Below are 24,049 nucleotides of genomic sequence, written 5' to 3'. Positions count from 1 at the left end.
AATTAGCGCTTGATCTGTTCTGCTCTGCGCTAGATGGAGCCTTACACGCGTTGCACGTTTCACTCTTACCAAATGATATTACGGCAAAACGTAAAGCTTTCTCACTTTGAACACAAACTAGCTACTTCTTCATACTATTGCCTTATAATACTATTACGAATCTACAACGCCCCCTCCAATTCGTTCTGGCGAAAGCAATAATTAGATATTAGACGATTCTCACGCTTGTAGAAAGTTGTTGCACAGCAAGTAACTCTACAGTTTCTCATTATTAATCATCACAATTGTACTACGACTGTGGGTTTCTTCAACAGTTTATTCATACCAAAGCAATTTCTTCCACTGTGTGTGAGTGTGTGTTTCTTTTACCAGTTGCTCTCTATTGCTGAACTTTCGATCTTAGTAATATAAAACTATCTATCTTACATCGAAGATATTAGAAGCGGAAAAGACTTAGATTATCGCTCGACTTACCATTTGACGGTAGGGGAGTTTTCGATTCTTGTCATTACACACCCAGTCAGAATCCAATCCAATAGATGGGGAGTTTAAGCAATAATCAAACGCTAGGATTATACGGACGAATCTTAAAAGCAACATTTACCCCTCCTCAGTAAATGCTACTACATTATGTTCCTTCTACAGCAGAGTACGCTGTGCAGGAAGTTCTAAATACAGCACAAATGAGAATTAAAACATCAACCAGTTTTATGGAGAATTTTATCTCTTCCTTACGCTTACGCTAGATGGAATTTTTAAGTACGCAACGATTGGTTAATTTGACAGACAAAACAAAAAAAAAAACAAAGCTTTAAAATCGCCTGCGTGCAAGTGGTCGACTTTCCCTCAGTTGGTTAGTTGGTGCGACTAGCAATTGTGACGTTAATTAAATTGTTTATTTCGTAAAGCAATAGAATCAATAAACAAAACGCTTTAAATACATAACGAGTGTACTCCGCGGTAGTTTTATATTGACTCTTAGATTTACATCTGAAACGTAGTTTATGCATCAGCAAACCGAAATTATTCGTTGATCATTTTGTACTTCCGCTGAACAATTAACGAATCCATTGTTGTCATTTTATTATTTCTGAAGGGATTTTTGAAATCGGTGTACTCCAGAGTTTATTCCTAATTTTAAATATTAAAAAAGCTGTTATTTTTCATAATAACATTGAAACTATCGTACCAGTCAAGCTACTTTCCTTCGAATTACCTACATTTTTGGGGGTTAAACAATTCTATTACACATCTTTTTTTGTAGTACGAACTTTGAACAGCATTAAAGCGTAATACAGCGCTTTGGAACTGTGTTGGGAGTAGCTTCCAATAAACACGTGCCAAAATCTTGATAGTATTCCAGTGTTGATACGGAAAACTTTGAATTGCCGTGACGGCCTTTGCTGTTTTCTGTGGCGCCATCTATTGTACAATAGCGGAACTACAAATCGTCTTTCTGTATTTCGGTGCACTTCTCGGGGAGCTCAAACGCGCACAAAGCGCAAAAAGTGCTAACATTAAGTTCTGCAAATGCTTCTACAACACGAATTAGAAATAATTGTGACTTTATCAACTGAAGAGTTACAGTGATAAAACGTTGTTATCTGCTCGTTACGCTAAAACAAAAAGGAAAAGAGACAGTGGCTAAACATTTTTGGAATTCTCTAGTTTTTTCCCAACTCGCTGCGCCACATTCTTAATGCATTTGGAAGGAAAAAAACGATAGCGAAAAAAAAACCCACCTCATTCCACACAGCAATAAACTAACCGTCCAACAATAATCAATTGACACAACCAGCTACTCGACGTCATCCTTATCGCCGTTTGTGTGGGGAATAACAAAACTAAAAAAAGCGCTCGAAATTAAGAGGACTTATCTCAGCGATAGGTGACTCGTATCGCTCCATATTTCTGGATGCCTCTTTGTAATAGCTATCCACGGCGCGAAACCCTTGGACAGTTCACTCTCATCCGTCGCGGGAGACGGGACTTCAAAACTACCTTCCCGGTGCGTTTGAGCACGTTTGCGGCAGAATCCATTGATAGCCAGCGGTGACCAGTGTAAAGAGTGTGTCAGTGAAGTGCGATAATAAACATGGTCAATCAAATGTTACAACAGTCGAAAGGTAAGCGGTAACATCACTCCTATTGAGCGAATCATGTTGCGTGTGCAGCAGTACAATAGGTGAGATTCAGGGTTTCGTCTTCAGTAGATAGAAGCGCACTTGCCAATGATCGATAATAGTGGCACGACATTGTGACAGGCAATAATGAAAATACGTTTATCAGTGAAAGATATTATGTGTGAAACCGGACCGGTTGGAGGGGTGGAAATCAAACGCCCAACTTCATCGCGGTATTGTGCGTGGTCAGATTAATGTGTCGGTTCATGATGCTTTACCGTTGTTTGGGCGCATGTCTACAACTGCTTCACATGTTATCTGCCTGTCGGGGCCGTTTTGTTTTCCAGACTGGATTTTAAAGAACAAGGTCGCCACCTTCCTTTCCGTGGCACTGTTCGCTATGGTCATCACCACGATTGCGCTAGCCGTATCGAACAACAACAATGCCAGCGATCTGGAAGAGTGCGTAGCGGAAGTCGATATGCTGATGGGCCTAACCAGTACGCAGGCAACGACGACCGACACAACCCAGCAGGAAACGGCAAGCACCGAAACGGAGGATGGAGGAACTACCACCACACCGGTTTCGATGGAAACGTCACCGCTTCCCGAGGTGACCACCACAACCATTCTGCCGACCACTACCGCAGATCCGGGAGTCATCAACTATCGACTTCCCGGCGACAATATACCGCTGCACTACGATTTGCAACTGCATCCCGATTTGGAGAAGGACACGTTTTCTGGTACGGTTACGATCACCATACAGACGGTACGTGCGAACGAGCAGGTCGTACTGCACAGTCACCTGCTGCAGTTGGATCAGATAAGGTTCCGGTGTCTGAATGATTCCTCCTACACGTACATCGTAAGTATTGGGCATCGATTATTGTACGTTCGGGCGGATTGAGCTCGTGATCGTAACATTTTCCACTTTCACTCTCTCTCTTCGATCATGACAGAATAGCAACTACGATGACAAGCTGGACTTCCTGAAGCTAAATCTCAACAAAGCGATCCCGCAGGACTACGTGTCGGAGGTAACGATCAATTTCAGCGGCCGGCTGGATGCAGGAATTGTTGGATTCTACGGCAGCTCGTACACGGACGCAGCGGGTTCGAAAACGTAAGTAAAGGGTGCTTCCTATACGCTGGGGACTGTGGTGCACTTACACCAACAGGTGCATTGTGCACTAGCTATAAATGTCGGTTTCCCTACTATCTTACCCAATATGTCCACGCTGGACGAGATACACACTAACATGATTACTGCTGCCATCTGTTACACCGTTGGCGCCATCGTCGACCGGTTTTGTTTGAGCGGGATGCGGATGTGTAACTGGAGGCGATTGCTCTGCTTTACCAGAAGTACTACGGTTTGCTTCCGACAGAGCGGGATGAAACGACGTAGTGCTGATGCTAGCTTAACTCCCGTTTCATCTTCGTTTTCGCTTTCGCTTTCGCTTTCAACCAGAGTGCCGAGAGGGAGCTAGCGTCATTTCGGATCTACCGTAAACCAGATGATGAGGGCTTTCCAACGTAACCGAACGGAATGCAGATTATGCTGGTTGCTAAACTGGCAACCATAGCAACCAGCATAGCACCTGTTTGCCGGGGGGGGGGGGAAACATGTGTTTTTTTTTGCGCACACACAACACGTGGTACACAAAGTCGGTAATGAATCGATTAGCTTTTTTTATGGCGAAGCTAAGTTGAAGTGCTGTTGAACATTGTCCACTCGCGAAGATTACGGTGAGGCATCCCAACGCTAACGCTCGTGTTGAAGAGTAGAGTAAACTCAAGTGTCGTTAGGATGTAGCCGTTTGGAGATTCGTCCGGCGTGATGATCTTCACAGCTACTAGGCAGTTAAATGGCGCGCACTGTAGCGTACTAAACGGAATATGCCAACCCTTTTTCGGGTGATCCACACAGATTTGTCTAGTACGGTTGTATAGCACACCATCAGCACTTGTGCTGCTATGCATAGCAAGCGGCAAACGATTTTGTACTTCGAATGCATGTGTTTGTGTGGCTAATTTTGCTTCATCAAGGTAATAAGTTGCCAGCTGCGTGTGTCCAGCATGCACTATCGCCAGGCCTTTCTAAGTGAGTGCGTATAGTGCTTTACAACGCCACTTAAGCGTCCGGTGATGATCTATTGAGCGTGCGAACTGACCAAACTCAAGGTGCCTGTGAATGATGGGCGATGATGGATGCTGCTGAAGCTGCTGTTTTTGGTTTCTTGCCTTACCTTTTCCCTTTTCCATTTCTTGACTCGGTGTCTAGTGTATGAAAGCGACGAATTTACACACTATGGACAGTATGATGGATTAAATATGCTAATAAAAAATATTAAATATCGTGCCAGAAGCAACTCAATGAAAGATCGTTCCGGTTATGGCAAAAAAATAGGTGGGAAATATTTTTTACATTAACAAAAAAAAAACAACAACTTTTTAAATCAATTTGCTCAAGTGTTCCACTGTGCGTTCCCTGCCTGGCCTAGTGGCGCATACATTTATGAGACGATCGTACGCGAAACAGACGAATGTTTGCCTTCGCTCGGTTCGGACTGCGTGCTTACGGCGAGCGTGCGCAACACAAGCTCCAATTAGGCAAAGCGTCAATTTGTCAACGGACCCGTAAAGCGTAATACAGCGTCATTCGATGCGTGGTTGTGATTGTGTTTAGTCCTGTGCAACGTTAGTGACAAAAAGCGTCTTAATACTGTTACACTTAATACAAACCATTCCCTGTGTAAACTTAATTGAAATACAAGCAAGCGGATGCCAGCAGTGTGTGCCATTTATCAATATCTACAGTACAATTGGATGCCGGTGTTTGCAGTGTGTCGCAAAATAAAACATGGTGTCCTGTGAAGAACGGGAATCATATTACGCCCAAACTGTGTCACTGTGTGCAGGACGAAGCAAACGGCAAACCACAAAACCACAAAGTTCCAAATTATTGCGAGGAGAAAGCGAGATGCGTTCAGAAGCGTGTGCCCGGTAGAACAAGGAACCCCAAACCAGATCTGGGAATGAAGGAATTTTTAATTTTTTGGCCACAAACAGGTTTGCTGTTTTTGGGCGGCAGGAAGAGAAGAACTTCTTCCCTTGATGAAACAGGGAGAAAAGAAAACACCCAAACTTCAACAGAACGTTTTTTTTTTTTGGCGGATCGCTCGATACGATCGCGTACCGAACCGAGCAGCACCAAAATGGTACGGTTCGGTGGCATGCCAATTTTGTTCAATTGTCTCGTAATGAAAATCGGTTCGGTGGAGAGCACCACAGAGATATCGGTATAATTTGATAAATCACGTACCATTTGCCAATGTGGTAGCAGTTTGCGCGATGGTTAGAAAGGTTTCGCTTTTTTCCCTTCAAATTACCTCTGTAATGTGTTGCTGCACCTGGGATTACTTCCGAAAGCATTTAGCTTAACTATTCGCGATTCTACGACAACTCTCCGTTGCTAGTGGTTTGCTTAGACTGTACGAACTGTGAATGCAAAAAGCTCGCGAGACATCATTCAATCAACAGTAGGCTTGAAATGAAAAAAAAGGTCAATGAAGAAGTGTTGCGATATGAAACCAAATCTGGCAACGCGTACCACACTGTGACAAACCCGAAGATACGTGGGTGCAATGGAAATTGTTGAGCAAAATCTTCCTCGCAAAAAGGTCAATCGTGTTAATATGCGTTTTTGGCGCCCAGGTGCTTATAAACATACTAAATGCCAGAGTTTGGAGTGCGTGTTGTGGGTGCAATAGTTGCATAAATACTGCCATAACTTTAATACTGTTGGGCGTTCGGATGTAAGCATGATCCAGTTTTAGCCAGCTCGCGCCAAACAAGCCCATGCTGTTCGATACCGTCATCATTTCTCCCATGACATACTTAGATATATGCGGCGACTGGAGGATTGGAAGGGGGAGGGGGGGGGGGGGGGGGGGAGAGCACTTTTTTGTTTTGGAAAGTTCTCCCAAAAATAACAAACAATCAAAATCCAAACTAAAAAAAAAAATCACACACAAAATCGCCGGCACGTCTGCTAATGTCCCTAGTACAAGTACTAGCTCTGTGGCATGGAAACGGCGGTAATGGCACACTTTGGCGCGCTCGCAACGCTTGAATCGAAAGGGCTCGTCTTTGGTTGGTACGTGCGTAGCATGCGTACGGGCGGTTGAATCATTTTCCAAATTCAACCGGCCAAGGTTTCAATGTGTTTTTGTTGTTGTTGTTGTTTCTTTCCCTTTGGTTTCTATTACCCTCACCCGCTGTTGGTGTTGCCGATTGCAGTGAGCGAAACAATTCCCAAACCCGCTTACGGTCGCGTGTTATTGCCATTGTGTTCTCATTGAAAATCATCACCACGATGACGATCCACCATCAAGTTTGGTCGAGTGTGTAATAGCTTTCGTTCCTAAAAAAAAAGGTTGGTGTGAGCCGTGGTGTGACTAATTGTGGAGTAGCATTAGTTACGCGCCTTTGGAACCAGCGTGAATTGTTGACTCTGTGTTTCTGCACAGACGACATTCGATCAAGTGCGGCACCTTGCTGGTTCTAGCGATAAATTAAGCTATCACCTGTTTACGATGCTGCAATCGCGTGACTAGACGACCTTGTGCTTACTTATTTCTAGCTTTTACTGTCCCTGTCTCGGTGGAGGTGTGCAAGGCAATCGCAGTAGGCAAGTGACGACGGGTAGCAAATTGGGCATGCTGCGCATACACCGCTGCAACCATTTAGGTGCGAGCTGATTGCATATGAAACGGTTCTTAATAGTGATACGTTGCAAAGCGGGACAGTTCAATAGAAAACACGGCTCGAAAAGTGAATCTTCGCTTGTATAGTTGGACCGGCAAGCTCAGTGTAACATTGTAAGATAAGACGTTAGAAAACCACACTACACACGTATAACTTCTCCTCCGGATGACGGTGAAACCGGTAACGGCGGTTGTAATTGGTTCCGGGATGACCGTCCGACCGGCCGCACATTTCGCGCAAAATGCATCCGAGCGCGAACAGCGGCGACGCTCGATCGTGATACTTTCGCTACTGGCCGCTTGTGCGTTTCTGTTCGTGCTGTCACTTTGCCTACTGACAGCGCTGGTGATGGTTGGGCGCAATCTGTCATCCGATGCTGGCAGTCATTCCGAGCTGACAGCTGCCACCGATGATATGCATTTATTTGTCAACAACAACAGTATTGCATCGCACGACGGTGAAACCGCGTTCAGTGATAACGGCACCGGTGGCCAGTACAACCGTAGCACTATCTTCCTGCCGAACTCGGTGTATTATTCGGTGACACCAACAGCAACTCGGTCAGAGACGGCCGGTCGAATGAATCGGGTGTTTAAGATGGGTACGCAGGTGGTGGACAAGTTAGGCTTCCGGTTACCGCGTCACATTGCACCGGTGCATTACGAGCTGTGGTTGCATCCGGATCTGCAGCGTGAAACATTTGCCGGGCGCGTTGGTATCGAGCTGAACGTGTCCGAATCGACGAACTATATTGTGCTGCACAGCAAGCTGCTAACCATCACGGAAATGGTGCTGCGTGAGCTGAGGAGCGGTAATGAGCGACCGGAGCGTGAAATCAACATATCCCGGGCGTATGAAATGCCGGAGCATGATTACTGGATCATCGAAACGCAGGGCGAAATAGGGGCCGGTGCTTATCGGTTAAGTGTGCAATTTAATGGCAGCTTGGCGGACCGTATCATTGGGTTCTACAGCAGCAAGTACCTCGACAAGACCACGAACCGAACAAGGTAAATGCCGGTTGCAAGGTGGTATTTGCTTGTGGAGGATGAGTAGGTGGTGTGTTATACACACTTGGCGATACCTAGATGCGATTAGCCTCGTGTCACTATGATGGATGGGGGGCGAGCTTTGTGTACCGCAATAGGGGACTCTAGCCAGGTTATCTCTGCAGATACAGACTATTCCGTCCCATACTTCCAAGCGAAGATGAGCAATGGCAAACAATATGTTTCGGCAATTGTAGCGAAGGCAAAAGAACAAAAGCTTCTTTACGTGTTTTTTTCTCTTTTTGTAAAAATAAACTATATCTTTATTTTACTTCTAGCAACGGCAACGATTTTACTTCAAGATCAACGAGATTTAAATATTTTACAACGTACGCATCTAACGATACATTTTTTGGGTTTCTTTTTACCGTCTATTTGCAGAAAAATTGCAACATCCAAGTTTGAGCCAACGTTTGCTCGGCAAGCGTTCCCATGCTTCGACGAGCCGCATTTGAAGGCCGAATATACGATCCATCTGGTTCATCCGTCCGGCGATGGTTACGAGGCACTGTCCAACATGAACATCGCCGAAACGGTAGCGAACGTCCCTACGACCGGGTTAAGCACTACAAAGTTCGAGCGAAGCGTTAAGATGAGCACCTACCTAGTGGTGTTTATCGTGAGCGATTTCCTTTATAAGGAGGTGCAGATCATTCCGGTCCATGGCAATCCGTTTCCGTTGCGCGTATACGCCACCCGGTTCCAGCAGGACAACGTTGACTATGCGCTCGCCACCGCACGTACCATCATTGAGTATTATGTGAAATATTTCGGTATCGCTTACCCACTGCCCAAGCTGGATATGGCGGCCATACCGGACTTTGTGTCGGGTGCGATGGAAACGTGGGGATTGGTCACGTACCGTGAAACGTCCATCCTGTACAACAAGGCCACGAGCAGCACGGCCAACAAGCAGCGGGTGGCGGGTGTGATTGCGCACGAGCTGGCCCACATGTGGTTCGGCAACCTGGTAACGATGCAGTGGTGGAATGAACTGTGGCTGAACGAGGGTTTCGCGAGCTACATCGAGTACAAGGGCATGCACGAGGCGTCCCCGGACTGGGGCATCGAGGAGCAGTTCATCATCGACGATCTGCACGGTGTGCTCACGCTCGATGCTACGCTCGGTTCGCATCCGATCGTCATGTCGGTCGAAAATCCGAACCAAATCACGGAAATTTTCGACACAATCACGTACTCCAAGGGTGCGTCGGTTATACGCATGCTGGAGGACTTTGTGACACCTGCCGTTTTCCAGCAGGGTGTTACGCAGTACCTAACGAAGCTGGCCTTCTCGAACAGTGTTTCGGAGGATCTGATGCGCGAGCTGGACGAGCTGGTGGACACGGTGAGCGTTACAACCGTGATGGATACGTTCACGAAGCAGAAAGGTTTCCCGGTCGTGACGGTCACGGTGAACGCTTTGCAGTACGTGCTACATCAACAGCGCTTCCTGGCCGATAAGGACGCGAATGAGACGGAAGAATCACCATTCAGTTATCGCTGGTACATACCGATCACGTACGTAGCCAGTAACACCGCTTCGGGTGCTGCGCCCCAACGGATCTGGTTCCCGAACGATCAAACCATGGTGACGATCGATAAGCCGCAAGGTAGCAACTGGATTAAGCTAAACTATCGTCAGATCGGGTACTATCGGGTGAACTATCCGGTGGAAATGTGGGAACAGTTTGGTGAAGCTTTGCTCAAGGATGTAAACACGTTCACGATCGGTGACCGTACCGGACTGCTGAACGATGCGTTTGCTTTGGCGGATGCAACACTGCTTCCGTACAACAATGCGCTCGATTTGACGCGCTATTTGAGCAACGAAAGTGAGTACGTGCCGTGGTCGGCCATTGCGAGCAAGCTGAAGACGATCCGCAATCTGCTGTACAACTTCAACTCGTACGATGACATTACGGTAAGTTGGCGCATTTGAAACTCGCCCTAATGTTGTACTGACCATGTTTTTCCCCATTTGCAGAGCTACACCCAAACGTTAGTTAGCGAAGCGGTCCAATCAGTCGGCTGGGTTGTACCGGAAGATGGTGAACATATGAAAAAGTAAGACTTTCTCAGTTCTCTAGTTTGATCCCGTGGATGGTGTTTTGATGCGCTTTAATTTTTCCACTTACAGCCTACTGCGTACGACGATCCTCGATCTAGCCTGTTCCTTCGGGCATCCTGGGTGTATGTCGGAAGCGAGCAAACTCTTCCTTGGTTGGTTGAACGACGGCGCCATTATCCATCCCGATTTACGCTCCGTTGTCTACACGTACGGCATACAGTCGGGCGTATCCGTGGCCGACTGGGACAAAGTGCTGGACCGTTTCCGACAGGAGAACGATGCGAATGAGAAGACGAAACTTATGGTTGCCTTAGCGTCCTATCCCGATCAGCGCACGATGCGTCGCTTCTTGGAACTGTCCTGGGAGGCGGCGTTGGTCCGCACGCAGGATCAGCTTAGCTGCATCCAGTACATTGCCGCGAATCGGCACGGCGAACAGCCGGCCTGGGAGCATGTGCGCGAAAACTGGCCCCGCCTGGTGGAACGGTTCGGCATCGGTGAGCGTAACCTCGGCCGGATGATTCCATCGGTTACCGGGCGCTTTACGACGTTGGCGCGACTGAACGAGCTGGAAGACTTCTTCGCCCGTTATCCGGAAGCGGGTGCTGGTGCGGCCGCCCGCCGCCAAGCGCTCGAAACCATCCAGAACAACATCCGTTGGCTGGAGCTTAACGAAGCGAACGTGGCCAACTGGCTGAAGGAAAATAGAGTATAGTGTACGATGCGTTGTCCGGGAGAGGATTTGTCGCCGGCCCCGATCGGTCGGCGTTGTAAGTGAATTAAAGTTTCATCCTCGATTTGTGCTCTAGGAGATCAAATCGCAGGTACACCGTATCATGCGTTTACCCAATCACTTCCTCGTTTGTACACTGCATTCTTTGGAGGGGGGGTTTGAGGGCTGGTTTGAGGTCATCGTGTCACTCTTCGCTGAGTTGTTAGGTTTTTCGTTTGTACTGTTTGTAGTCCATCTAGGCCGACACCTTGTTCGGATGTCCTCTAGCGTATCTCACTATTAACCTCACCCATAAACCGTGCCAACTCGGCACTACTAAACTCATCCTCGTCGAACTCCTTCAGGCTCGAGTTGCTGATCGTGTTGGTATCGACACTGTCGCAACTGTTACGCTTACGGTACGCCTTTCGTCGCTCGCTGGCCACATCCGCCCCGGTCCCGTTACCAGTCGGCGGTGAATTCGATTTGCACGGCGTACTGGTGGGTGATTTGCTGAACGCTAGCACCTTCTTGGTGCCCCGCCGAAGCTTTTCGGCGATCGTCGACAAACGGCCACTGGTGGGTTCGTGCGATTCGAGTGGATTGCCACTGAGCCGGAGTGAACCGTTCGAGCTACGGCTTAACTTACCGTTGCTGCTAATGTTGGTGCCGGTAGTCGATTGACTGCTGCTGATCGAGATGCAGTGCGAATCGGCACGGGTGTACGTTGGCCGGATCGATATTGGGGGCATCGTGCTGCGGTTAGACCGGTTACGGTCGTTCGTTAGCAGCGATAGGTTCGATTCCTGCTGGTTTCCGGTGTTTTCAGTTCCCGGTTGCTTCCCGGGACCGTTTCCTGCCGTGCCGCCAATCGGGATGCCGGTACCGATGCACGCCATGTTGTTGGAGTTTACCTTGAACGATCCGCCACCGGTAACGCCGTACCGCGACACGGCACTGTACGTGTGCTGCTGGCCGTCAGATTTGTTTCGATTCTCACCACAGAGGCTCATCTTGAGTGTGTGCTGGAAGGACGGGGAAGAATGGAAAGCAAATATTACATGATGCTGGAGGGCACGCTACCAATCTGCCGTCATAGAAAAAAAAACTTTCGCCACAGAAAAGTCTTAGGAAGTGGTTTATTTTGCATATCCCTTATAAAACTTTTAAACGTAACTGTTGGTGGGGAATTGTATGGGAAGATAAACTTTCATCATCGTTCTCAAGGAAACTCGTTTATCACAGCTTCCACTCGTCCCGGTCGCCGCCCCATCAAATGGACGGAAGACGGCGACGTTCGATGGGCGATTCAATGCCGATACCCAGCCAAACATGGGTGTATAACGTTTGCACCATTAGCAGCAACCAACCGATGGAACTTCTGCGAAATTAGGTTCACCACATAATCTATTGACCAGCTATCCTACCGGGAAACCATTTGCGTTGTGTTGCGCGGGTCCGATAAAACTGTCCCTCCGCCGCACGTGATTTATGCACAATTTTTCCTATCAAACTCGCATCTAAACTGGGGGTGTTTTCCGGAAAGCACCAGCACAAATCTGTTCAAAAACTGCGATAACTATGGCACCAACGGTTGTGTGTCGTTGCGCCAGTGAGCGAACCGGGACAAAAGAAGCACAATCAGCACAATTTCGATATGGGTGTGTCAGTATTGTACGGGGTTCGGTTGCTGGAAAGGAAAGTTGCTGTATGATTTCAATTTATGCAAAGCATTGTATCGACGGTAGCCCGTTCCATACTGTTCTTTTCATATCCTCGTTCTTGTCCGAAGTTGTTTCGGGTTTGGCACACGCAACATGATTTTACTCCAATGTGAGTAGTATATTTCCACATCACCCACAAGGGAAAGGAGCTGAAGAGACTGTTTTTGAGAGTTTTTCTTTGCCTTTTTACCTGTTAATCGAATGGAATCCTATACAACTTCGCCGAACAATCTATCCTAATCCATGGAACCTTCAAACGCTTCCTGTGAGAAGACCGATCACACTAGTGGAACTGGTGAGATCACGCTTCGATTGTAAACAATCTAAAAACTTAACACCAACAAACAATTTCGATCTTCGTTTGGTCTTGGCAGTCTTGGCAGGAGAGAACTTCAGAGTTGAGCTGGCGCGAGTTACGACAACGCCAATCTGCAGTTCTCATAAATGTCCCCTTGCTAAGACCAACCGTCGAATGAACATCTTATGACGAATCTTAAATCACAGGTATGTATTTTGGGAAGATGCCGAGAAACTTCAACAACCAAAACCCAAGAACTCAGGGTATTTCTCCAAATATTCTCCCTCTAGCTCAAGATAGACGTAGTTCGCCAGTGTATCCAAAAAGTATATCAAGTATATCGTTGCGTTCTTTTTTCAAAGTTTTATCAGTTTCCTGAACTCCACTATCAGGGCAGCAACAACTTCTAGCAGGAACATTTGACCATCAAACTCCCGCCTTTCTGTTTCGCACATACATCTAATCGTAGTGTTACGGGCTGACGTTATGCTGAACTGAACTCTGCGGTCGCATTCCTTCACCGAATAAGTTTGTCCAACGGAGAAAATCAAGCTTTTCAAACTGAGCAACTGTGAGTCGACGCTATATAGTCATCAGTCCATGGTACGGGGGAATGCTCCTTCAAGGAACGGGATCCCGGTCCTGTCGTGTGGGACACCGGTGCCACTGGGCCGCATCAAGACCAAAATAGAGCAAGAGGCTTTTTGCATAAGCTTGTGCTGCAGGTGACATGGGAAGGAACCCAGTCCAAGGCACCTGTTACACAACTTCGTATGATCTGACAGAGAGCACCTTCACATGCAGATGCTTGATTAGAAGGTTAAACCAAGACGCTTTTATGTAGGTTTTTTTTTTATCCTGCGTTCGAAAGCAATTTCTCGAACGTCGCCTGAGGTTAGCTTTGCGCGTGTGGGAAGCATGCAGTCGGCCGCTTCCAGACGATCCCTACTGTAAACAATGGCAGGCTCATGCCTGCTAGCCCGATTTATGCCAATCAAATGATAATGTCTTATTTCGTGCCTCAAAACCGATGGCTCTACGTCTACGTCTGAACGATGTTTCGTTCTTGCCTACCTGATGGTTAATGGAAACCCTTAACGACAACTGTGGATACTTGTTGATACAACAGTCAAAACGATTAGGTTTTGGAATGGATTCGCTTGGAAGACTCTACATTATTTCGTTGCTTAAAGTCTGCGTTCCTTCTAAACTGGTCTTATGCCTCACCGGTATCCTTTCATGTTGTGGAATTCGCTTTTAGTGAAGAGATTAACACACTGTGATAACTACCTCATTTATAAAGAAAGCAGACGCCGTTAAAGATTAACCTCTCATAAGCTCCAATCGTTAACAGCCGTGCCGGGCCGGATGGGCACAGCTAGTATTATGCTGTTTGATGTTGTCCAGTATCAGTGGACTGATTTCGCCCAAGGTCGACCAAAGGCCATAGCAGCCCAGAACGATAAACTACTACATCAGTGCGCTTACCCGGGATGCGTCGCGGAACTTGTGGCTCATGATGTTGTACAGCAGCGGATTAATGCAGGTGGACAGGAAGTACAGTATGCCGGAAATGTAGTTCAGCACCATGTACACCTTGTAGAAGAACACGCTCTCCGTTTTGGTGAAGACACCGTACACGGCCATCAGCCGCTGCGCATGGAACGGGGCCCAGCAGATGAAGAACGTTGCAACAACAGCCACTGCCGTGTCCGAGGGCGGCGAGTATCGTGTTTTTGGTTGGAGAAAAATGAAATGTAAATTAAGTATAACTGCTTATGAAGTTACCGAGGCATCGGTCCAAAATAAAAACGGATGGTTGGATGATTTTCGGCGGCCCAATTAACGTTTATCAGTGTGTGTGTGTGTTTTTTTTTCATATTTCGCTTTACCTAACATCCGAATCACCCTGCTCTGGGCACTGACACCTCGGGGCGGTGTAGTGTAATCAGATGACGCCCGTTTTACGCCCTGCAGCAGTTTGCTCTTCCGTAGCTTAATACCAATTAGCACGTACAGCACCGCTATCAGCGTCATCGGGCCGACGAAGAACAGGAAGCTGGATACCTCGAACGCGTGCACGAAGTGTTCATCTTTGATCTAGAAGGAGTAGAACGTGAGTAGTATACTTTTAGTGGTCGGAATTAAAGTGTTGTTTTTCATCAAATAGAAGTACAGTACATCCGGGCTGGCTAGCCGCATGTCGGTTACTCGATTTCCATGGATAACAGACCGTTCAGCTTTGTGCGTGCAATAATTGAAGATGAAGCTGGCAGGTCAACGGTAAAAGTAGAACAGTAGAACGTCGATTATCCGGGGCCTGATTACCCGGCGACCGGATTATCCGTGAGCTAAAAAATGACAGCTAATGGAATAGTTTTCACTTTTATGATCGTTCAACCGGTTGGTGCCAGGAGTTAAACTCCCTGTAAAATGATCCATACTGTTAATAATGAATAACTTCTAATATAAAAAAAAAAACATTTGAATACTTGTCAATTATTGCACGTGGAAAGCTGAACCACCTGTTATCCGTGGAATTCCGATAATCCGGATAATCGAAGTTCTACTGTATTCATATGTTTTTTTTAAATATTAGAAGTTATTGTTTTCTTAACTATATAGATAATTTTGTAGGAAGTTTAACTAGATAAACTCTTTATAGAAAACTCTTAAATTTGTCTCGGGTCTACGGTTAAACATTTAGAATCAATACTACTAACTGTCATTTTTTAACTCACGGATAATCTGGCCCCCAGTTATTCAGGACCCGGATAATCGACGTTACTATATTGACTGTACTAAATTGTGTGTTGGTAGCACTGAATAATGGAAATAAAGCCTTACGGCTAGAGATAAGTGGTTACAAAGCAACAATTAAATAGTCCTTTGTAGTTACCATTCATTACATTAGTATTAATTGTACTGTGTACAGCTTGTGTAACCAATATTTTGCACAAGAATGCGTATGCATCTGTACCCTATTAAATCAATTAAAATCGGTCCATTGCTCCTTTCTGCTGTGATGCGAGAGTTCTACACGGTCGAACAGGTCCTTCGTTTGTTGTGGTGAAAATTGCATGTTCTCCAATGGAAATCAATCGATGACGAATCATTATTTGTACCACGCTACACGCATGCACTTACCGTACATAACCGAGAGTCACCGGTTTCCACGATACCGAACTGGAGTGCCTGTGGTGTGGCCAACCCGAACGCTACCAGCCAGATGACGATCACAAACTTTATCGCCCTCGACAGCTTCGACATGGTGTGGGACCTAGTTGGGAGTAAGACAGTTTTGCGGTTTGTTGACCGGAAACAACAAGGGACAATCTGCCGGGGGTCAGCCTGAGTTTCTTACCGGAACGGATGACAGATGGCGATGTACCGCTCGACGGTGAAGGAGGTGATGGTGAGCACCGTCGCGTTGGCGGCCGTTTCCGACAACAGTCCCGTAATGATGCAGGCTATCTGGTTGAAGGGATAGGCGAACGGATTCCAGGTACCGTACAGCTCTTGGGGCATTCCTGCGGACAAGGACGAAGCTTTGGTTACGATTGATGAACACTTTCGCAAGGATTTGGTCGGTGTTTGCAGAACTTTGGAGAGAGTTCAAAATGATGGTCGTTTCGTAGTTCAAATTTTACAATATGAAACATCATTGATTGATGTTGTTGTTCTAGAATTGATGTTCTAAATTCCCTTCGGAGTGGGGAAAATCATCAACTTGCAGTCAGACAAACGCTGAAAGGCATTCTTCGAATAAAATTTTCCATCCATTGGTGTGGAGTGAGCTGTGTGTTTGAATCACCGAAGATATATTCATAAGCTGTTCGCCTCGAGACGCGTGTTCTGCGCGGCGAAACATTCGTGGTATTTTGTTCGACAACATGTGTGTGCCCATTCTCGTCTGCCCATAGCTTTGCACATCGTCAATCAAATACCGTGCAAGCGCAATTGGAATGTTCAAAAAGGGCGCCAAACTCGCGTGGGGGGCAGGGAAAGGAGATTGTGTATTGTAACACACATCCTTTCCCTGCCCCGGGGCATGAAACAAACTCTCGTTGAGGACACAACTCGACCTTTAATATTGTACATCTCTCTCTCTCGTTCTTCCCCTCACTACAGCTTATACTATTGGCCATGGGTGGGTGGCCATGGGGGAAAGGGGGAGGCGGCAATTGATGATCGTAAACTGTTGCCAGTGGCCGGACACGATTGCTAAGAAACGCCAACGGCCGACCGGTTGACCCGTGGAAACATGGGCATCTAATGCCCGGCAGGATGGGGCAGGCGGATTTGGCGTTTCCGCAGCTCAAGTGCAATGGAAAACCATTTGCCCGTAGTAACATGCGGCCCCGGAAGCATCTGGCCAGTGTCTGATAAAGCCAAGACGATTTTATTACATTACGTTACTAGCGTGTATTAACGATCGATCGTACCCGGCCGGCGGTGGTGGTTGGAAACGTCTTACGGGTTTAGGTCGATGGGGGAGAAGAGGCGAGAAGGGCGAAGGAACAAGAAGATGATGGTAAAGGCAAGAACAGGAGGTGGGGCAGAAATTTCATGACCGTGTTTTGTTGACCGCGAATGGTGAGCGTGCTGAGTTTCATATCCGTTGGCAGACACTTCCATCTCTTCATTCGACCGACCGTTTGATGAGATTGTTTAACTTTCCAGTTACAACCATGGTTACACTAATTGATCCTATTTTTAACGGAAAAATAAACCACAAGTGGGCCGGAAAACGGAAAGGGCGGATGATGATTCGCCAAAGCGCAGATTGATGCTTTTCCAGCGAGTGGTATTTATTATCACTTTACGATTATGATAATAAGTGTGAACATTAGAGGTGATAACAGATCTGGAAGGTTTGTAACTTAGCTTAAAGGCGGGGAACTTTTAGAGAAATTGCTATCGCTAGGGCCAGTAAAGGGTTCTTAAATGAGATAGGAGCTGTGGCCAAACATTATTATTAGCGGTTTTACGAAGCAAAAGAGTTGTGCAACCAATTGGACCAGACGGCAGAGATTTGAGGAATTGCGGATTAAGATCCTCTCTATTTTCTTGGGCAACATTCGAGCAGAAGATAGGGCGATGGGTTTTTTGGTCGAAATGATCTCACCTTTACACCAGTTCCTCACATCTATTCAAGACTTGTCAAATGGTCCTGTTACAAGAATGACACTGGAGTTGTAATCTGCTGAAATGCTTGAAGGGAAAACGATCACAAATTCGGTCAAAGTCGAAAGTTGTTGAAATTTCGTCCAAACCATACCATTCCTTCCATACGCAGAATTGATTACCCGTGGGTAAATCACGCCATTCGGAATGAAGCCAAGACCGTGGATCGATAACAATTGGAAGCCAAATAAACAGGAATCCACTTTTCGGCAAATAAATCACTTTCGATTGAGATTTAAACGGGGTACCGTTTAGATACTCTGCTTACTGATATTACTTGGTATAGGCTTTAGGGATTTGGGAGGCATTTTATCGGCATTCGCTGGCAAAAAAACAATTTCTTAGAAGGATTCCCTCCGCCTACAGGAAAGGCTACAGGCTAAAGGTTCTTCGCTAAAACATGAACTGTCGTAACACACTTGCTTGCGGTGTGAGCAAAGAAACACTTTGATTTTGCGTGACACGGACAACGTTTACGATATTAATAAACGGTTGTAATATGGTATAAATATGGTATTATCTATTTGAATTGTATTTTATATCTCAAGAGATAGATTTACTCCATCATTAATGGTATTGCATCTTTGTTCAACCTAATATTAGTATTTAGTGCAATAAGAAATACAAAGTTGTGAAGAGGATTTGTGCATTTGTGCAAAACACCCTACAGAAGAGAGAGTCTCGAACATGCCGCTGGAACCGTTCGAATCTTACGGGGGACAGGGGGACGAACTGTCCGGACTGTCTGCTATTTAATATGGCTCTGGAAGGTGTAATGAGAAGAGCGGGCTTTGATATCCACTCGGTCACTTCAATTCCTTCGCGGATGACCTAGACATAATCGGACATCTGCGGCGATGTACGAAGTGTACAACCGACCGCAACTTGATGGCTTTAGGATTGGATTGAGGATCAACGAGAAGAAAGCAAAAAACCTGCTTGCTGGAGATTCTGACCCTGATTGAGCCCGCCTGGGGAGTAGAGTATCAGTTGACGGGGACGATCTTGAGGTTGTCTAGGAGATCTGCTACATTGGTACGATCGTAACTTCTGATAGCAACCTAAGCAAAACAATCCGAGGAGGCGAATTGTGATGGGGAATTGTGCCTACTATGGACTCCACAAGCTCCTATGATCCAGAAGCCTTCATCAAGAAACGAAATGCAGCATATATCGTACCCAGATATGTCCGGTAGTCCTCTTTGGTCATGCATCTTGGACTATCTCTGGCGATGTGAGCAGGGCGTGTGTGGAGAAGGAAAATGAACCATAGCTTCAAGTCAAAATGTGTTTTCTTTTACATTTCTTTGCATTCGAATTGTAATCGTTAATAAAAACACGGTGCATGGCAGTGAAATAAGGTTTGCCATTTGATACGATCAAGCGAACACTGTTAGATGCTACCACATAGCCTGCATAATAAATGCCCCATTTATCTGGAAACCCCCATCCCAAGCGCAACCGAAACGAAATATGAAATTGCATTCATATTGCTAAAGTAGCACATGTTGACAGCAAAAACCTCGACCTTTTGCAAAGGTAACGATGGAGTAGACTGTCTTGTCCTGGTGCACGGCATCTTTGACCCTTCGAGTGTACTTGCATGCTGCAAATACAGTTTATTCACGTTACCAACGTTCTCTTCCACTCCGCTATGGAATGTTGCACAACTAATGCTGATTACGGGTAGCGTTGCATTTTTATGCTCTTTTGCTTAGAGATGCACATCGTGTTTGGTGCTGCAGATGTTTCCCAAGGGGGGTGAGCACATGATATTTGGCATCCATATGTGCAAATCACACACAAATATGAACTATCCCCAGCTAAGTGAATACCGGTGTACAATGTTTCAACTTTTGTCCTTCACTCTCCTTCGCTAACATCGTGCTGTGAGTAGGGCATGAGGCATGACGCTTGGGAAAATAAATGACGAAAAACCACCGGAGACTCCAGTGGCAGAATATTTAAACTCGTTTTTGCTTTGTCCTTTGCTGGCGCCCCGTTCAGCCCCGGGCAGGTGTCGCTCTGTTTGTTCGGAAACAATTCGGAAGTTCCGAAATATGCTGAAGATCATAGACGTGACCTTGCGGTGGTCAAAATTTTTACTACGTGCCAGTTGGTAGAATATGCAAGAAGTCCTCCGTTTTTTTGTTGTTGCTTTGCTTGGATCGGTTTCTTGGCACTAGCAGGGCGGACGGAGTATGCTCCATGGCGCATGCATATAAATTGGATTTTCATTGAAATAGTAAGGAAAAGGATAATGGCGAACCCCGTCGGTACCGTTTAACCTTATGTCCGTGTGCAGGTTTTTCTTTTCCGGGTGGGTTAAATGTGGAAGGTAGCCCTGCCTGTAAAGCAGGGTGTCATGACACACTGTTCCGCATTTGCATCTGATGGATCGTAAGAAATTCATATGCTCTTTGGAATCTATTATCATAATTTGAAGGAAACATTCCGGGAAGGAAGGTGAGAAGAAAATTGTTGTTCTATCTGTTAGGTTCTTTTTCATAAGCAATTCTATTGGAAAATAACCCATAAGAAAGGGCGAACTTACAATACAATTTCTCAATAATTACCCTTTTAGTAAGAATTTCTCCCTGGTCTAACAGCAGTTCCAATAATAATCAGTGATCCGCAACGATACAATATGAGCAAATTAACACTTACTGTAAAGGGGTGTCCAGTGTACTTAATTCTTCAGCACCACAACTCGTTGTTTCCAAGTGGTTGAAAATTTCCTCCCAGCACCCCAGCTACCCACCGTACCAAGTGGAAGGAGTTGATCGAACCTTCGCAGTATTTACAGTTCCTCAGACTTTTATTTATGTTAATGATATTAATGTAGCAAAGGGTGAATGGACACATATTTCCACATTAGTGGTCAGGGTGGGACTATCTCCGCAATACGCGTTTACCGTTGGTGTAATGATGTCAGGCAGATTGCTTTAACGACAGTATCGACATTTAGTTTTTGCAAACCAAATGGAGTTGATGTGGTAATCGTTTGCAGATGGGAAACCACAGCCCAAAGAACTGTGAAGACTACGAATTTATCGCAAAGGAATGGTAATTGCTTGAGCGTAATGAACCGTAATAGTATAACCACATAATGTTAATTTGAGGTTTGCTCACACCTGAAGCATTAGTATTAGTTACTTTGAGTTAATTCTTGAGAGCATAATACACACAAACAGATATTTGATTATTCGTCTGTAAACTTCCTGCTTGCAGGATTTACTTTAGTACCATATTCCTTGGTTTGGTCGTCGCGAATGCGACATTTCGTTTGTGTAACATTTCTTTAAAATCTCACCATGTGGCATTTGAGGTTTTAAGACACAAATTTGACAGTCAGCTTAGACCTGCTTTGAAGACGGCTTGGTTTGGGTGCTCATACTTTCGCATGCCAAGTAAGAATTATCTCCAAACACAAACGAACTGCTTCTCAGCAGCGTAATGAGTTGTGTGTCCCGTAAGACGGAAGGATTCCGAAGCTAAATCTCATTTAAGCAAAAGCTTCGTTTAGCATTTTTAGCCGGCCCATCATCCTCGCCAAAGCGCCAAGCAGCAGATTCCACCTCATTAGCATCGAGCATGAAATGAGAAGAAAAAAAAACACATCCCTGGCAACCGATGCGCATCACCCATCTGGCAGTAAGGCGCCGGGTGCGCCACGGTATTCAGCACCGCGTTGATGCCTCCCGGGAGCAGTAAATCAGATTACCGCGTTCGCGCGATAACCGTGTGACAACTTACCGAACAGCAGCAGCAAAAAATCCGACACGGCCAGATTGAACAGATAGTAGTTGGTGGCGGTGTGCATCGATTTGTTCTTCGCGATTACGATGCAAATGGACAGGTTGCCTACGATGCCGGCCACAAAGATGAAGCAGTAGAAGATCGTTATCGGCAGCAGGATGCAGATCGGGTTCGTCGCGTAACCCTGCGATTCGGCTGCATGCCCGGCCACGCTGTCGTTCGCGTACAGGTACTGCGGTTGGTACTGCTGGTGGTGGTGGTGCGGATGTTGCGACTGATGCTGCTGCAACGGGTACTGCAGGGTATGGTGTCCACCGAGCACATCGGCCGGTAATCCCTCACCGGTGCTGTTGGTGATGATGGCCGCGATTAGGCTGCTGCCGGCTGTCTGTGTAAGCTCCATCATGTTTGGTGGCTCCCGCGGGAGAGTTGCTAGCGGGTTGAATCAGGTTGCACGGGATGGGACAGCAGCACAAAAGTGCCGTACGTTACTAGCGGTGCTGGGCCATGGTTGAGCGACCGAAAGGATCTGCATCGGTGTCGCTGGTATCAGGACGAGGAAATGTACGTGTGGCCGCGCTGTGCTTGGTGTCTGAAAAATGTACGTAAAAACGAACGGTATTAAACTTTGTGTTGTTGCAAGGTTTTGAAGGTGTTTTATTCTAAATTTAGGTAAATAAAAATACCCCATATGAAATTTCACGTATAATATCTACAGTGCGTAACATAAATAAGGAAACATTTGTTTAAGAAATGAAGCAACCATTTTAAGAGACTAGTAAAAATGATTGTCAATTTTCTGAAAAAAAACTATTTGAAAAGCTACGTAAATTAATTAATTTTACAATAGTTAATAAAAATAATAATTCACTTTAAAAATTACAATGGGCACCTCGTTTTAGACCAACCGTAAGTATCGCAAATAGTTTTTTTTTTAAATTGTGCATAATATTATTAATTTGCATTGTTCATACGCTTGTTTGGATTCCTTTGTTTGTAATGTTGATATAATAATGGTAATGATAATATAACAATCGAATATTATATAGTGGAACGCCGATTATCCGGGTGTCTGATTATCCGTTATGTAAATAACAGTTGCAAAGGAAATTTGATATATTCCAGACAACACCGTTGACGGAAGAATTGAAAGACCGAATTTTACATGATAAAATGAATTCAAATGCATTAAGAAAACAAATACAATTTCTTTTGCAACAATAAAACAATCAGGAAAAATAAATTGTACTCTAAAAAAGCCCTATCTATGATACATTACACGCTAATTTTATTATAAAAAAGAGGCACTCCACTGTAATTCCACAAATTCGAAAATCGATTGTTTATCGATTGTGTAAAAATACTCTGTAAGAATTTGCAATGCAATGTAAATAAATATGTCGGGTTTGCTAATCGTCAAAGTTTTCTAGATTTTTTTTCTAGAAAAGCATTTAATCTTTTCTATATTGGCTTTTCTTTTCTGCCCGTGTTTCCATAGTTACGTTACGCACTGTATTTTTTACTGCTGTGGAAGTCCTGCGGATTGAAAGATCCACGTTAAAAATAACTTTATTTGAAGTACATTTGGTTTCACTCCAACATAACAACCCTCAAAGCAAAAAAAATACTTCGTGATGATAATAATCAAAAGTATTTGGAACTCCCGCCCCGCCTAAGACATTGCCTATTTATTATTGGCAATCACATGCTTTCATGCTCGCCCTGCATGAATTGCGACCCAACGTGAGATCGGAAACGGGATACGAAACCACCACCAAGGGACCGACTTGCTGTCATCATGCGAAAAGTGTCCCCCACCGTCGTACGGGCTCATTAGCATATTCAAGAAATAAAATCACACAATCATCCATCTTGGCAAATGAAATTACGATAAGATTGTGCTGGCTCTGTCTTGGGGGCGCGGCGCAATCGAACGAATTGTGCGAACAACACGTGGCCTACCGCAGCACGTGGTGTACGGTGGTGTGCGCGTTTCACGCCAGTGCTTCATATGTGTCCCATACGCATTCTGCGCGTCTTAAACGATGACAGCGTGTCGTCGTGGGCCGCCTGTCAATCAAGCGCACGGCGAAAATCTATAATCTGCCGCTGATCGTACCCGCAGCCTACTCCGTTGCTGGGTGATATTTCCTGCGGTTTTGGGGATTCGGTACATGATATGGATTAGGCAGGTGGATACTTTAGCCAGCGCACGAAGCGACTGACACGAAACAGTCAAACATAAGTGATTTCGTTAAGACAACGGTTCCAGGTTTTTGATTGGAAGTGGTTTAGCGATGGGGGATGGATGTTTTTTTTTTATCGTCAACGTTTGACAAAGTGTATCTAATGC

General features: G+C 45.6%; 2 protein-coding genes across 2 annotated transcripts; one reads left to right on the top strand and one right to left on the bottom strand.

The window, feature by feature from the left end:
• Window positions 1–7,061: 7,061 nt before the first annotated feature.
• On the top strand, window positions 7,062–10,731 carry LOC128709722 (aminopeptidase A-like). Its single transcript, XM_053804731.1, has 4 exons — window positions 7,062–7,906; window positions 8,327–9,869; window positions 9,933–10,012; window positions 10,086–10,731. The coding sequence occupies exons 1-4, from the start codon at window positions 7,062–7,064 to the stop codon at window positions 10,729–10,731; spliced, it is 3,114 nt and encodes a 1,037-aa protein (XP_053660706.1).
• Window positions 10,732–11,012: 281 nt separating this feature from the next.
• Window positions 11,013–22,102, bottom strand: LOC128719523 (phe13-bombesin receptor-like). Its single transcript, XM_053813150.1, has 6 exons — window positions 21,694–22,102; window positions 16,115–16,280; window positions 15,898–16,030; window positions 14,643–14,850; window positions 14,239–14,453; window positions 11,013–11,753 (listed from the first exon to the last, which is right to left on the bottom strand). Exons 1-6 carry the CDS (start codon window positions 22,100–22,102, stop codon window positions 11,013–11,015), a joined length of 1,872 nt encoding a protein of 623 aa, XP_053669125.1.
• Between the last annotated feature and the right edge of the window lie 1,947 nt (window positions 22,103–24,049).

The sequence above is a fragment of the Anopheles marshallii genome, chromosome 2, assembly GCF_943734725.1.
Source record: "Anopheles marshallii chromosome 2, idAnoMarsDA_429_01, whole genome shotgun sequence".
In the NCBI taxonomy this organism is placed as follows: domain Eukaryota; kingdom Metazoa; phylum Arthropoda; class Insecta; order Diptera; family Culicidae; genus Anopheles; species Anopheles marshallii.
The sequence above is the reverse complement of the archived record's forward strand: the minus strand, read 5'-3'. Positions and strand labels throughout refer to the sequence as shown.

Coding starts and splice junctions, on each gene's coding strand:
- LOC128719523 (XM_053813150.1), bottom strand. CDS start 22,102: ATGATGGAGCTTACACAGACAGCCGGCAGCAGCCTAATCGCGGCCATC. Junction 14,851..15,897: donor GTGACTCTCGGTTATGTACG/GTAAGTGCATGC, acceptor TACTCCTTCTAG/ATCAAAGATGAACACTTCGT. Junction 14,454..14,642: donor CAGGGTGATTCGGATGTTAG/GTAAAGCGAAAT, acceptor CGGACACGGCAG/TGGCTGTTGTTGCAACGTTC.
- LOC128709722 (XM_053804731.1), top strand. CDS start 7,062: ATGACGGTGAAACCGGTAACGGCGGTTGTAATTGGTTCCGGGATGACC. Junction 9,870..9,932: donor ACTCGTACGATGACATTACG/GTAAGTTGGCGC, acceptor CCCCATTTGCAG/AGCTACACCCAAACGTTAGT. Junction 10,013..10,085: donor GATGGTGAACATATGAAAAA/GTAAGACTTTCT, acceptor TTCCACTTACAG/CCTACTGCGTACGACGATCC.